The following is a 14836-nucleotide window of genomic DNA, read 5'->3' on the forward strand; positions in this document are numbered from 1 at the left end:
CTCATACTTTAGTAGATGCAGAATAAGCTGTTGTTTGTATATTATTTATCTGTTGCAACATAAAATTATAATGAAAAAACTTTATACTTTATAACTTTATAAATCTGAATATTTTGAAACAATGCCTAAAAAATTTAAAAGAACTTGGCATCGCTATACAAATATATGTGCATATAAATATGCAAAACTTGTGGGCCCGGGGTAAAACCTTTGGCACTGTGGCCATTTCATAAGTGCGAAACATTTCACCTCCCACATCCAACTTTATAATCAATGTTTAGCAATTAAAAAGGGTCAACATTTAAGTGCATCAGTCTTTTGTGTTCATCTTGGCCACCAAAAAACTAAATTACAGAACTCAGTTTCAGTCTATATTTCCCCCTGGTTGTCCATGTCCTACTCTTTAGGTAGGACACCCTCGACTGAGTTAGCGTTTGCTAGGATATATGGTGCTCATGGTTACATTTAGGGTTAGGAAAAGTCTTCGGAGAAATAACACAAAGTCCCCCTAGGTGACGAAAAACAGTTTGTGGTGAAAAGATGACTTACTCTGCCAACTCCTCCAGGCTCCGGTACACATCATCCTCATTCTCAGCAGTATCCTCCGATGGAAAAGGTCTGGCACACACGCACACACACATATGCAGACACACAAAACAAACAAACAAAAAACAGAGAGTGAGACAGAGTACAAAATGCTTTATCACTGCAACAGCTCAGTGTTCCAGGTAGAAAAATAACTAGTCAGAAACGTCATGTTACATCTGTCAGGTTGCCACTCTTTGCTCCATCATTTCAACAGCACAGGGGCAGAATCTATTCAACAGAGGACCCCATCAGTCACAAACAACATTGTCAAAACACATCAACATACTGCTACTGGCAGATAAAAAAAAGAAAAAAAATCTGCCATCTTCCACCAGCCAACCTTCTCAGGAATTCAGGAAGGAATACACTATTTTTTCTTCAGATGGCTAGGCAGGTGGCTCATATATCCTCTCACAGGGTTTTTGGACAGCTTGTCAAGGACTCTCAGGGGCAATGTAAAGGACTATGAAATACAAAAAATGACCAGCCTGAATGCGACCTTCACTGCTTACACGAATCAGCTGATCCTATGCTGAAATTTCCCTTTCCTGCAAACACTGTCAACAAACAATCCTCCAAAGGAGTAGCAGAGCATAGAAGTGGAAGATTAATCAACTAAATCAATAAACAGCATATCTTTATCTCCAAGATTTCTGCCAACTTTACTCTCAAATGCATGATCAGTGTAGATCTCAAACGACCAACGCTGTTAAATATCCTTTTTTACCAAGAGCAGATTGTGACTGCTGCAGATTATAGCCTATTAGCTTAATGCTGTGCACAACTGAAACCCATTAAAGTCACTGAGGTCATGATCAGTGCTAATCATTAAAACACAATGGCAGAGAAACGGTTTGTGTACTACACACACTCTATACCCTAGGACAAACAGTAAACCTTATGTAAGTCTCCAAATCCATAACACTCATGTTGTTTTACAGCTTACACAAATACAAATTATTATTATTATTTTAATACAATGATAACAGCTTTTAGAAAAGTAAAGCATGGTTTCTTTTTTGGTTTCCCAGAAAAAGCAGAGCACCAGAAGTGGACCTTGGACCTCCATTTTATGCCACTGTAAGTGATTTCACTTGCAAGGCATCACATTTTAGTTTCAGGTGAATCGCATGTTATTCCTCTTTCAACATTAAAGCCGTTCATATGTGGTGATGAGATATTGTTGTACAATTATGAGGCAATAAGCCTCACTTCTCTGTTTGCCTTTTTTAAAATACTGAGAGTAGAATTAAAGCAGTTAACTCTACTGACATTTATTAAGTCATTTTCAGTTCAGTTAACTTAATTTTTAATTCTTTAACTGCTGCATCATTTCCCAAATCTGGGATCAAGTATTTCTCAGCTCGTCGTAAATGAACAAATAAAGTGATGGTTATTTTCATGTGGGAGAATTTAGGAATTAGAGTAGAGCACAAAAGGGACAGCAAATGAAAAAGATGTCACTGTCAAGACTGAGAAGTGAGCTGGAAGCTGATGTGGACTCTTCAGTGATGATACAAGACAAGACCTTCAAAGCTCTCATAAAAGCACTCTCCTCCCCGTTAGCGCACAGCTTTGAAATCCTTTGACTGTGTTTAATCCTATGATATGATCAGAAGAGTGAGACTCAGTTCCATGCCCTCCTAAAAAGCCAACTGAAGTGGACTGCGTCTCTGTGTATGTGTGACACCAGTAATTAGCCTTTGTGTAATTAGAACGTGTCAGCCATCAGGGTAATGAATGCTCAGCTAGACAGTCAAAGGTCAACTAACACACACGCACAATACTGCATGAGCCGCTTTGGTTTATTTATTCTGCTAACTGTTCCATGCTTAAGTGCTGTAACTTTATTAAAACGCATATTTTCAAAAGACAATTACAAGTACTACTAACACAAAAAACTGCCTCATCTGATTTATGTTACCTTCTCGCTAACTGTTATGAAGCACACAGGGCGCTTTCTCCGGAGTGCAATAACACACCCACATCTGAAGGCCCCCTCCAATGAAATGTGCATTATATTATAAGTTATTAATGGAGTCCCGCAGGGCAAAATTTAATTACATAGTAGTTTGTGGAGATATGCACTCGTATCTATCACCTCTGTGTTGTTTTGCGGAGCCAAGCTCTGTCCGGTGCTGCTGTTTTCATTTCTCTTAATGGTGCAAGGAGGTACAATTGAACTATGTTCATAATTTCATCAGTACACCTCTGATGAGCTGTCTCTTGGCTATTCAGTGCTAGAAGGGAGGGGGGGGGGGCTCGATTATGTGCACGGTTTCCAACTTTCACGCTTTAGGAGTGCGACACCTGCTTTCAGTCTTTGTCTCGCCTTCTCAAGCTGCTCAAACTAATCTCATTGCAAATAAAGCAAAGCCTCGGAGCGCATCCCTGGTGAAGAAAACTGCTACATGTTAAACAGAGGTTTCAGAGGGGGAAGAATGCAAGGCTTTTATTCCCCCCCAAAAAAAATTCAGCACCAACTGGTCTCCAGACTTCATAGAAAATGGTTAATCGAGGAGCACATTACCTTTGGAAAATGATTACAATTTCATGTCACTGACTCTTGCATCATTCACCTCATTTCACTGTTTTACTCCAAAATGTAAAAATGCAATGGACACCACATTAATGGGAGCTGGTGAATAATTTGTGTTTAGAAAATGTTAAAGATTTGTTTTTTGCTTGCAGATATATTTTTAATTTTAGTTTTGCCTGTGAATGCATCACATATCTGCAGGAGTCTAATCATTAGTTAGTGGCCATCCACACTGAGTCATGAGCTTCATCACAGCTGTCCAGATGTTTTTCATTTTACTTCATTTTTTTGTTGTTATCCAAAAAGAAAATAGAAGAAGAAACCTTACAGCAGTAAGACCTGGGGTCCCTGTATGCAATGTTTCTCCTGGAAGAAATTCATTATTAAGCATACATATATATGATGAAAAGATGTATCAAATGTAGAATTTAGATATATATATATCTAAATTTACAAATTTATTACACCATCACCCAACGTAACGTTTATGTCACAGCTGCACTAAATTTACAGTTTAAGTAATTACAAAAAACATATTATATGTTTCTTTAATGGTTAACCCACCAGTATCTGCAACCTCTTTAACCCAAATGTATCTATAATGCTAAAATATAATTATTGTTGTTACCCATGAAGTTACTGTTAAAGCAGTTATGTTTGTTTGTTTTTTGTTTTTACAGTTTTGCATCCCTGAACAGAAAAATTAGTCTTAATGCTTTTATGTTATGCTTGATTCATTTTTGACTTCTCAGTGTGCCGACTCAAATTTGGGTATAAAAACACGAATTCAGTTCAGTAACTGCTGCAAGTTTTGGTTTTAAATACATTTTTCCCAGAGTTCTAAAATATCTGTGTTGTGTGTGTTGTTTTTGTAATTTGAATAAGAGGTGCTCTAATAAATTTGTTAAGCACTGTATACTATATGTTTTTTTGTATTTATATTTTTTCTCATTTAAAAGTACTTTGAAAAGAGACTAAAAGAGATTCAGTATTTTGTAATTGTAGCTATGTATAACCAATGAATTTGGTGTCTTTATGTGTTTTTGCCTACTTTTAACCATTGAGGTATTTCTTTTTTATTTATTTGAATGCTTTTTTACTTTAATTCATAGCAGGTGAATGAGGAATTGGATGATTCAACTTTTAAATATTATAGTCGCTTTTGTTATTTGATTTGAAACATCTCATGGTCAAACCACAAGAGGTAAAAAATCTCTTTAAGCACAGATAAAGCATTGTTTTGCTTTGGTTTTTTGTTTTTCTTACTTAACATTTTTCATAAATCACAGAGTTCTCATCTTACACATTGCAGCTCTTCTTCCTTTCTCACTGAATTACATTACTGTAATGAACCCCAATGTCTTTGTGATCATGTCTAATTTATTCCACACTCTTCTGGTGTAATGGGAACTGTTAGTGCAGGTGTCCTGTACAAATCCGCAATGAGCCAGTCCCATTGATCCATTATTGTCAAACAGCAGAACAACAGTGTAGATGTTGTGTGTGAAAGCAGCTCAAATGGTCAGCAATGGAAGCAGTTTCATGTCCCAGGACACGGCTTCATTTCTGCAGGGGTCGATAAATCGCTGGAGCTCCAGCAAGCTTCCGCACTTTGCTACTTATTGTACCATGCTTGTCTATAAATCTCCCCATTCTCCCTGTAAACCCACTGCTACAGTTTCATTTCCTGGGGAGGGGCAGTGTGTGCAATCAGCATGTGAATAGGAGGGTTTTTTTCTTTTTTTTCTGCACATGTGAGTTGGATTCACAGCGCTTACAGAGAAATTAGCACATGCAGTACAGTCAAATGGTATATAAGAAAAACAGAAATGGACATGCAACATGATGACTGCGTACTAATAAGCGTGTTTTACTATTCCTTATAACCTAAATAACAATAGATAAGTTCATAAACTAATACATATGTCAACAGGCAGATTTTGTTACTTTTAGACAGATGCAAGAACTACCTGCTTCCCTTTGTTCTGCGTTTATGCTAAACTAAGCTAGCTAGCCATATTCTTCAGATTTTTAATTATCATAGAATATACATTGATATTCTAATGCAGTTCTCAGGAAGCAGAGATGGAGATGTCATCACCAATTCCTTATTTAGAAAGCAACTATGCTGTTTAGACATTGTTACACACACCTCCTACCATCTTTGTTAACCTGCTCTGTCTCTTCTCTCTGTCGTTTGTCCCTATAGCTGACTGGCTAAAGGATCTACATCTGCATATAAAGAGGGAGAATGTTGGACAAATTTTCACAGCAGTTTTTTTCCAACCTTTTGTATCATGTCTGGAATTTAAAAGGAAACTTCAAAAAGAATGCCTCATTTTGCAGATCTTGACCCAAAACAAAGGATTAAAAATGTTATAGTCTAGTTTTGGTCTCAGTTGCTTCTTCATTTAGCATATCTCGCAATTTTTCTATATTTTTCTGTAAGTCTTCTTTCAGGGAAGCTCTTTCTTATCCTTTGAGCTATGAATGCTTATCCATGAGCATGTAGCAAATTTCAAACAATGATTACAGAGTCTGATTTTTATTTTTGTTTATTACACTGATTAATTAACTCAAGTCAAACTTGGGTTTTGGTGATCTGCAGAAAGACTTTGGGTAAATCTGATGAAATATTTGCGACTGCCTGGAGGGAAGCCATAAAACTTTCAGTTTTCAAACTTCTGATATGATTAACCAAGATAAATAAATCTTTAAAAAAAAATTATCAAACCAGGGCTTCTTGGCTTGTTAGGCAAATGTGCAAACCACCATGAAGCCACTATAATATTTAAAAAGTAAACATTCACAAATGTAAATACAGTGCATGTGACAATGTCACACTGGAGGATCATTATATTATGTCAACTTCCTGATCAGATCAGTCTATGTGGTGATCTGAGGTGTCCCACACTCTATGACCTGATCCCTCAGAGGCCAGGAGATACTGTACACTCAAACAGCAGGGATCAGTGATGAATTAGGACACAAGCACAAGCGGGTTGAAGGTTACAGTAGGGTTAGCTGAGGATAGTGTGTGTGGGCGGTAGGGTGGCTGTCTGGAGGGAGCTTGGGGTGACAACAGGGCAGAGGATGATGCAGGCTTATACTGCAGATAAGCCGTAAGAAAGCCAAGGTCAACACATATGACACACAAAAAGATGAGAACATGAGGCTTAAAAAAAAGAGGATTTGTAGTTTTGTTACTGAAGAAGACAACGTCAATCATGAAGGCAAGCAGAATAAAATAGAAAATAAAATGGGACCAGTTAAGGTTTTAGTGCTAAAAATATGTTTTAGGAGAGGATTAAAATAATGCATCATCACATTTAAAATTTTGTTCTTTGCTAAATTGTCTGTTATGTGTAGAATTTGTTCCTGTTTCATCATTTGAATCTATGAAAAATGCCAGAGATAACCACAATGCTTTTTCATCAAGGTTCTTAAAGAGCTATTAGACAAAATTTGGCAAATCTCAGTGCGGTGTGCAGTGTGTCTGAATAAAGTGAACGAGTGAAGGACAAAAGAAGAAGTGGCAGACCTAAAAAGTATCTACAACAGACGAACAGTATGTGAACGCCATATTCTTAAAAATAGGAAAATGTCCAGTAAAGACCTGACACAGGACCTGAGAGATACATCTAGCCCTTCAGTTGATCTGTCTGTATGGAGGAGGTACACAGAGATACAACAGTGAGTGTCTACAGATGGAGGCTCTGTCATGGTTTGGGGCTGAATTTCAGCCAGTGGTGTTGGGGATACTGTCAAAATCAATGGAATAATGAATGTGGAAAAGTCCCATTAAAAATGTAAAACACATAAGAGCACTTAATGTCCTTCAAGTTGCATGGAGAACTATTCCTGAAGAGGAAATACAAGAACGGTTCCCTAACAGAGTTCAGGATATGCTGAAGAATAAAGGTGGTCATACCAAATTTAGATTTTCAGGCTTGTTAGAATGATACAAAGTCAGTAAATTCCATAAATGTTTAAATGTTCAATAAATCACTGCACCTATTTTCCATTTCCAAAATTTAAAGAAATGAGAGGTGACTATAGACAGAAATTACACCAAAGGAAAATCAGCAGGTTCCAGGAAATGTGTGAAATGCTGAGTGATTTTATCCAGAGTGCATCTCTGTGCAATTACGTGTCTGCATGGAGAAATAAAGCCTTAATGCCCGACTCTGGCTGGAATGCTGACACAGAAACAAAGACATGAACTACTGAGCTCTGATTACAGCGAACAGACAAGATCAATGTGCTTCAACAAAATATCAAAGTCATGCCTGTGGCAATGTTATCCAACGATTAACACAATGAGGAACTTTCCAATCGGTCTACAGTTCAATGCATTGCCACAATGTGCTGTCTGTGCATGCACATTTAAGATTGTGGAGTTACCATCTGGACATCGAGCCCTCCAATCTGAGGAGCCTAAGCTGGAAAATAGCTTTAAAATTGCTCTCTAAAAAAACCTCCATTCCACAATATTCTTCTCAATCCAATTTCTAAACAACCTTTCATGCACTGCTTTTGTTTGTGTGTAGCACAACTAATTCAATCCAAATATATCAAGTCAAAATCCAGTCAAATAATGAAAGGAACTTTGTCATGATTTTTTTTCCTTAATGTCTTTTCTTAATATTGAGTCACCTATTACATTATTTTTAAATGACAAAACTGATGAAACCCCTGTTTGTGCTGTACTTAAGGGGGAAAAGAAAATCAATGGTTTGCTACTCTGATAGTTCATTTTAATATTCACCTCGAACTCACCTGTGAAATGTAAATTTAAGTCACCACATATACGGCTAGCATTTAGTATTAATTTTATGCATTTTGGGATTTTCTTTTTTTAATGTTAACTATTCGGTCTTAGAGGTGGTCTGAAGAGTTAGCTCTGAGGGAGTGAAAACAGTGTGCCACGATAAATCCTACCACACTTATCGATACAGCTTAAAAACCTGTAAAAATAAAAAGGTAAAAGCACATCACAAGTATGTGACTTGCTTTTTCTTGCACTCCTCATTGCTGAAGCTTGAAATGTTCTTGTGACTGTCATATTCAATAATTACTTTTCAAGTCATTATATTCTACAAATTTACCATGGATAAGAAATATATTCATATATACATACTTGCTTAAACTAAATATATGACACAATGCTAATGACAAAAACAAAGCGCTGACTTAGAGTCGAGACTAAGAAATATTTCTAAAAAGCTTGAGGAGAAACAAAAAGACTTCTACTCGAGTGATAATTTATTTAACTGAAAAATAATAATATTAAAAACAATTAACTCTTTATTATCTTTGCAAAAGTTTAAAATTGTCATTTGCTGTTCTGAGAATAGATCACGTTAACATAACAAAATTTTAACAAGCATCTTAGCAGTACTTTTAATTTCCAGCCACTTATCAAGACAACACTTTGTATTATGCCATTCCTCTTCTGACACATTCCCTTAGGATTTAGATGAGTGTACTCTTCAATATCAATATTCTTTTGTTCTGGCCAACAGTGAAATGTGACCCTACTTAATAAAGTCATCTTTTAGTCATTGTGATGAAGTTCTCATTTGTTTTGCTGGGGAGCAGACTAAGAGGTCAGTACTTACTTTTAGACCAAACAGCTCTGGGTTACTAAAGGCAAATACCTACTGCTTACCTTTCAAGCTTTTCTTTTCTGTCTGCTTTTGCACTACGACTACAGTAAGACGTCTGAAGTGATATAATTCAGAGTATGCATCGATTCTTAATTTTATTCTCTTGTAATAGTTTTTTTCATCCTGTTCAGGTTCCCTCTGTATTTATCCACTGCCTGGTTGATACCTTGCAGTAAGTTAAGGGGGACTGTAGTGAATATTTTCATATTTCACTGAAACAAAAGTAAAGTTTAATAAAGCCTGGATATTCAAAGTGCTGTTGTTAAATTTATATTAAAGTAGACTAAAGTCTGGATCAGTCACATCATGCCTACATCACCCAAAGTCACAGTTATGTTAAGAAAAGACATAGTGCAGAAGCTAAAATGTCTTTAAAAACGTAGCTACAGAATCTACGATAGTCCCAGTTATAGCAGAGAAAAGAGGTACGACCTCCAAAACTATCTAGAACTGTGACTTTAGCATTGTGGTGGCTGATCAATCAGTTAAAGGGCAAACACTCCAAAAATAGTGAAACTCAAAAAACTGAAAAGTTACTAAAAGTAAAATAAGTTGAGAATAAAAAGTCCTGTGATTTACAATGAGGTCAAATGAGCATTGATTTTGACACCTCACAGCAAAATGGTCAGCATGTACAAGCAGTGAATTAGCAGCAGTCAGCGGGTTATGTTGCCTTTATTAATGTCAGGGAACCTGCTTTCTCTCTGTCACTCTCTCACTCCCTGTTTCCTTCCCCTCCCTTCATTTCCTGGCACAGCTCCTAATGGCTGTGCTCCATAAACTCATTACTCAGACAGATAAAATGTCTTTTTATGTGTTGCCGGTGAGCCACCGAGCTCCAAGCAGATCAAGCAAATGACGAGAACTTAGGAGCCCATTCCAATAAATGGGGAGAACTCTCTCAACTTTGCCATTACTTGAGACTAAAAATGACTACTCTTGCATGGAATGAAGTATTCTGACTGCGAACGACACAGCGCTGTCTGAGTGACAGATGGGAATGTATTGTCAGTCATTTCTGTCCTGCATGATAATGTGGAGGTTGAATGCTGCTGCTAATTGCCTAAAATGTAAATTGAATTTCAAATGAGCAGCAGACGTTAATAGCTACATCCATTTTAAAATAGGCTGGTAAGAAAATGTGGAATCGTTCCAAATGGCTTCTTTGACTCTGATATTTGGAAGTGCTTCAGCTGTCTAAAAGACAAATGAGAGAGAAATGAGACTCATACCTGATGCCTTTGATTTGTGCAATGCTGTGGTGGGAGATCCTCGACAGAGCAGAGATTACCTGAAATAAACAAAGACATGAAACGTTAGAACAATTAAACTACAAATTTCTTTCATCTTTGCTTTTATGTTTGAAGACCTCTAATGAACTAAACATTCAGTTACAGTTACGGTAACCACAGATTACAGTAACTGACTCATGATGTCATCTTAAAAGGCTGTGATCACACTGAATACCAGAACACAACCAGTTTGTTGACTTGCCAGTAATCAGTTTCGTGTCCCTTAACCTTTGATTCCATGAAAATCAGCCATAAGTCTCTGTGCTGCATGTAACAACTCTGTTACAACAAGCCTACTTAGTAATACGTTTCACTAAGTAGTAAACCATATTACTAAACACTGACTTATGGAGTGTCCTTGAGCACAACATATCTGAGATATGGGAACGTGTGGCCTACAGGCTCCTCGCTCCCTATTTTACATAAGCATCCTCTCTTGAGCATTTGTAGAATGACTGTAACTCAGGGGTAGTGCAGGTCATCTGCTAACTGGAAGGTTGGGGTTTTGATCCCTGGCTTCTCCAGTCTACATACTGAAGTATCTTTAGACAAAATATTGAACCCCAAGTTTCTCTGTGACGTTCTCATCAGACTGTGAATGTGTAGGAATGCTAGATAGAAAATGGTAAAAGAGAAAGTGTTGGGTGATTGAGGCATGTTGTATAAAGCGCTTTGAGTATACAAGTAGAGTAGAAACGCACTATATAAGAACCAGTCCATTTACCATTTCAGTGGTGTCAGAGGAAAAGTTAGAACAGTGCTCCATATTTCAACTTTTGTTTTTCTGTTATGGCATTTTGTTGTGAAGCACTTTGAAATGTGCTTTACAGATAAAACTTTACTTATTTATTGAATTTAAACTTTACCAGCTGGCTGTGAAATGCTTTGTTTTCATACCGCTACACCTTTACCCCCAATGTACAAGGCTGTGTCCACCACTTTCTGTAAAACACAAGCATCACATACATTTACAGCTATCTTTTTTTCTTGCAATACATTCTGATATGCTACTAAGAATTCACCATTAAGACATCTTCATTGCATCTCTGCATAATACTGTCGAAAGCAGTCTTCTAACACTAAAGCAGCTCCAGACGGCTTCATTATACTGTGTTCCATTTTTGTTTCTTGTTATGCACCACGTAATTATTCTAATAATAAATCAGAATTGAAAGACTTTATGATTTATCATATAAGCGATTGATCGTTTGTGTCCATTTCAATGGATTTTAACAGACAGGCTCCAGAAAGAAAAGAAAAAAATCAAAGGCAACAACAGAAAAAGAAAAGTAAAAGACACCAGAGGGGAAGACCCACTCGCATTTACATCGTATATGCTGCAGTTAAACAAAACACACTCCTTGCAGCTCCTCTGTTCTTTGAGGGTGATTATCGAACATGACTTGAGCGTTTCTTAGCAACCCCTCTCATGCGTATGCAGCTCCACACAGGACTGTGTGTAAACATAATGCAGGCCACCATGTTAATAGTAGCATTCAAAGACACGCGGTGCAGAGCCTCGGCTAGGTGGCTGGCAGCTTTTTTTGTAAAGCCTCCATACTTATTAGCTTTTTAGTTTTAAACGCTCAAATGTGTCTGTGCATGCATTTAAGTTGATTTGTTGCTGCTTATGAGTCACACGCAAGTGGGCTTACAGCTAAGGACTGCAGATGGTGCGCTTGCAGGCCCTACAGAGGCTAGTTCAGGAAGATGAGGACCACCGCCCCAAAACACACGCACACACACAGACACACTCACACACAAAAAAACACAACCCCCTGTCTCCTATGCCTCATTACCCACTCCTGGGTGTATTTCGGGTTGTAACACCGTGGCAATGCCAGATGTCTCCTCGACAGGGAGGACAAAATTGTTCCTTGGCAGGTGTGCCATCGACAGCGTCTCATCAGATTCCCACTTCTCTAAACACACAATGTGGCACCTCAACGCCTTTAGTATTTAACATTCAACTTGAGCACATGTTAATGGCTGTTATGAAGCGAAGACCATCAATTTCGAGCTGTGGAGTGCTTGTGTTGAAGTGCTGTTGTCCACTCTCTCTATTCAAGGTGTTCTTGTCTTTAACATAATCAGTTACACGAAGTGCATATATGTCACATTCATTTACATCAAACCACTCTAGAGGGGGAATCCCTTTATTCAACCAGATAATAAGAGGTTATTTCTCTGAGCTGCTAAAGACCTGCGTAATGGAGTGTTTTGGTGGTGCTTAATGGTTTCAACACAGGGTCAGTCTAACATTATATACCTTCTTTACATATAGATTTGCAATTAAAGGAAATTAAAGGAAATATACTGCAGTGTTAGGCCACCACATGCTGCCTGACCAGCTTCAATTCAAGTTGCTGTTGAATGTCTCCATCAGTCTACCGACAGGCAGAAGCATTGTTTTAAAAGATCCCTAATTTAGTATTTTAATCATGATGGTGGAGATGTCTTGCTTCTTTGCTGAAATTTTCACATGGATATTCAGCTTGTTAGAGATCTGGCCATTGTCTTTTTACTCACTATACGGTGTTTTGGTGATTTTGCCAAGGTTGCATAATCAGAAACGAGTTGTTATGACTGCAGGATGCAAGGGCAAAGCTTCAATTATTATGGCTGATTATCACCGAAAAGCCTAAAAATGTCATTCAGGACAGCGTTAGTTTGTTTACAGGATAAAAGCGATTACTGAGAACAACTATGGATTGAGTTTTCAGAGACAAAGATAACAGTATGGCTTCTATAGTGTGAAGGTCCCCTTTATGTAGAGACTAAGGGATTATATTTTTGTTTTAACTTGACACCTATTTGTTTACTGCAAATAGAGATGGAGGCAAAAAAGGAAAAAGAGACAGATAAAGATGTGGAAAGAAGCAAGGGAATAGATAGAAAAGATTACTATGTGTCTTTGTTTCAGGTGTCTGTGTTTAGGGTATTTAAGAAATCACTGAGGATAAACCCATTGTGCTGCTTGGTGGCATTTTGCCCACTTGGCAAAGTTGCAGGAAGGGAACGCATCTGGCAAACTGCCCCATCATCATTATTGAGGTTTTTTTTGGTCTTATGAGCCTACATATTCTTTGTTGAAGGGTGAGAGACAGATGACAAAATTTAAAGACAGAGCAAAGACAAAAATGTAAAATGCGAATGAAACAAGAGGATGAACGGGTGTACGCGCTTGGCATTTAATAGCAATTACTATTTCATGCTGCCTGCTGTGATCAGCTGCACTCAGATCTGGCTAAACACAGGTGCCTCGAGCCAGGTTTGCCCAGGTTCAAAGGATAGCAGAGCCACTGGCTTCGAGCCAGAGAGGTCACAGCAGGGCCAGAGCCCGTGTGGCCTGAGGAGAGTGTGTGCCAGCACTGAGCATGCTAGCGTGACTTTCACACATCACAAGGTAAAGTCTATTAATATTAAATCTCAAGTTTCCTCAACATGAGGAAGTTTGTTCTCTTTTCTTAGTTCATGTTGGCTTCACACATCATAATGCGAAAAATATGTTCTCAGTACTCGGAGCCATGGCAGCTCGTGACTCACGCTAGCTTTGGTAAGAAATGCTAATTTGCAATCTGTTTTCAGGGCAGCTGAAGGAATGAAAAACTGTTCTAATGTACTGCTTATAATGAGGATTATGCTTCTTATTAATCTATTTAACGTACAGTTATTGTTTCACTGGTGATGTCAACACATCACAAAGCTGTAAGACTATAAAAGGAATACAAGGGATACTGAAAGGATAACTTCAGGGGAGCATCCCTTTAATAGCTGGTCTTTTTAAAAAACCCTTTCTTTTTCTTCTTCTCCTTCATTTTTTTTAAGAAACAGACTTGTTTTATCTCTTTTATAAGGTTACTGCTTCCAGCCTTTGCTCAAAGGTTGCTTGTCAGTCTCTCTTACTTTCTTCTCTTTGCCCATGTTTCTGTTTTCCATTCTACCTCTAATACACTCTCTTCAGCCGCTTCTGATCCTTTAGTTCAGTCAAAGCCTTTGAGTCCGCGCACATTATTAATTCCCCTCTCATCTTGTACTCCCCGGGGGATCCTAACTCTACTGCTCGCTAGAGAATAAAGCCTCTTCTGCCCCTCTAGGAATATGGAAAATACAAGTCACACGATGGAGTAATATTGCAGGTTTTTAAAGCCCCGAAACCACGATCTCACCTTTAATCAGCACCCCCAACAAGCCCCTGGCATTCCCTAACCCATGGGTGACCCTTATTGTCAGACAAGATGAATGCAATTGAGGATGCATGTTAAGTCTCACAGCCTCAACTTGTGCTCACGGTTTTCTGCGCATGACCGAAATGTAACGTTTATAGCCCGTTTACTGCATAGGAAGGTCCGTGTGTGTGTATGTGTGGAGGAGAGAGCAGGGAAGGATGGGGGAGAGGGGATAATGGTTGCATCTGTGGACCGACGGGGCGAAGCCAAGTGTTTGCAAACACACCGACCTTACATGTCTCCAGACTCGCCACATGTGGCCTGTGTCCCAGCTGGGCGCCAAGCGACACCGCATGCGACCACCCTGCAGCCAATCAAAAGACCTGCACAACACGGGTTCCCCCTGGCAACCGGGGCTCGACTAAATTTGCATGGTCATCAGTTACCGCACTGATCAAATCAAAACTGCAGCCATATGCTATTAACAGTCGGAGGGTGTGGCTGTGATCTGATTAAGATCTGAACACAAGAAGACAGTCCGTCACAAACACACACACACCCCTTTGCCAATTATATTTA

At 38.4% G+C, this 14836-nt stretch overlaps 1 protein-coding gene across 13 annotated transcripts in view; it reads right to left on the minus strand.

Moving 5' to 3' along the window:
• The window catches only part of vav2 (vav guanine nucleotide exchange factor 2), a 199985-nt gene that overhangs the window by 48414 nt on the left and 136735 nt on the right, over positions 1-14836 (minus strand). For all 13 annotated transcript variants that reach the window (XM_084934796.1, XM_084934788.1, XM_084934787.1 and 10 more), the window contains exons 3-4: positions 10029-10087; positions 550-618 (exon numbers count right to left, since the gene is read on the minus strand). In XM_084934796.1, the coding sequence (XP_084790922.1) occupies positions 550-618; positions 10029-10087 (128 nt within the window). The remainder of the gene's footprint in view (positions 1-549; positions 619-10028; positions 10088-14836) is intronic.

The sequence above is a fragment of the Perissodus microlepis genome, chromosome 7, assembly GCF_051167445.1.
Source record: "Perissodus microlepis isolate ML-2025 ecotype Zambia chromosome 7, ASM5116744v1, whole genome shotgun sequence".
Taxonomy (NCBI): Eukaryota; Metazoa; Chordata; class Actinopteri; order Cichliformes; family Cichlidae; genus Perissodus; species Perissodus microlepis.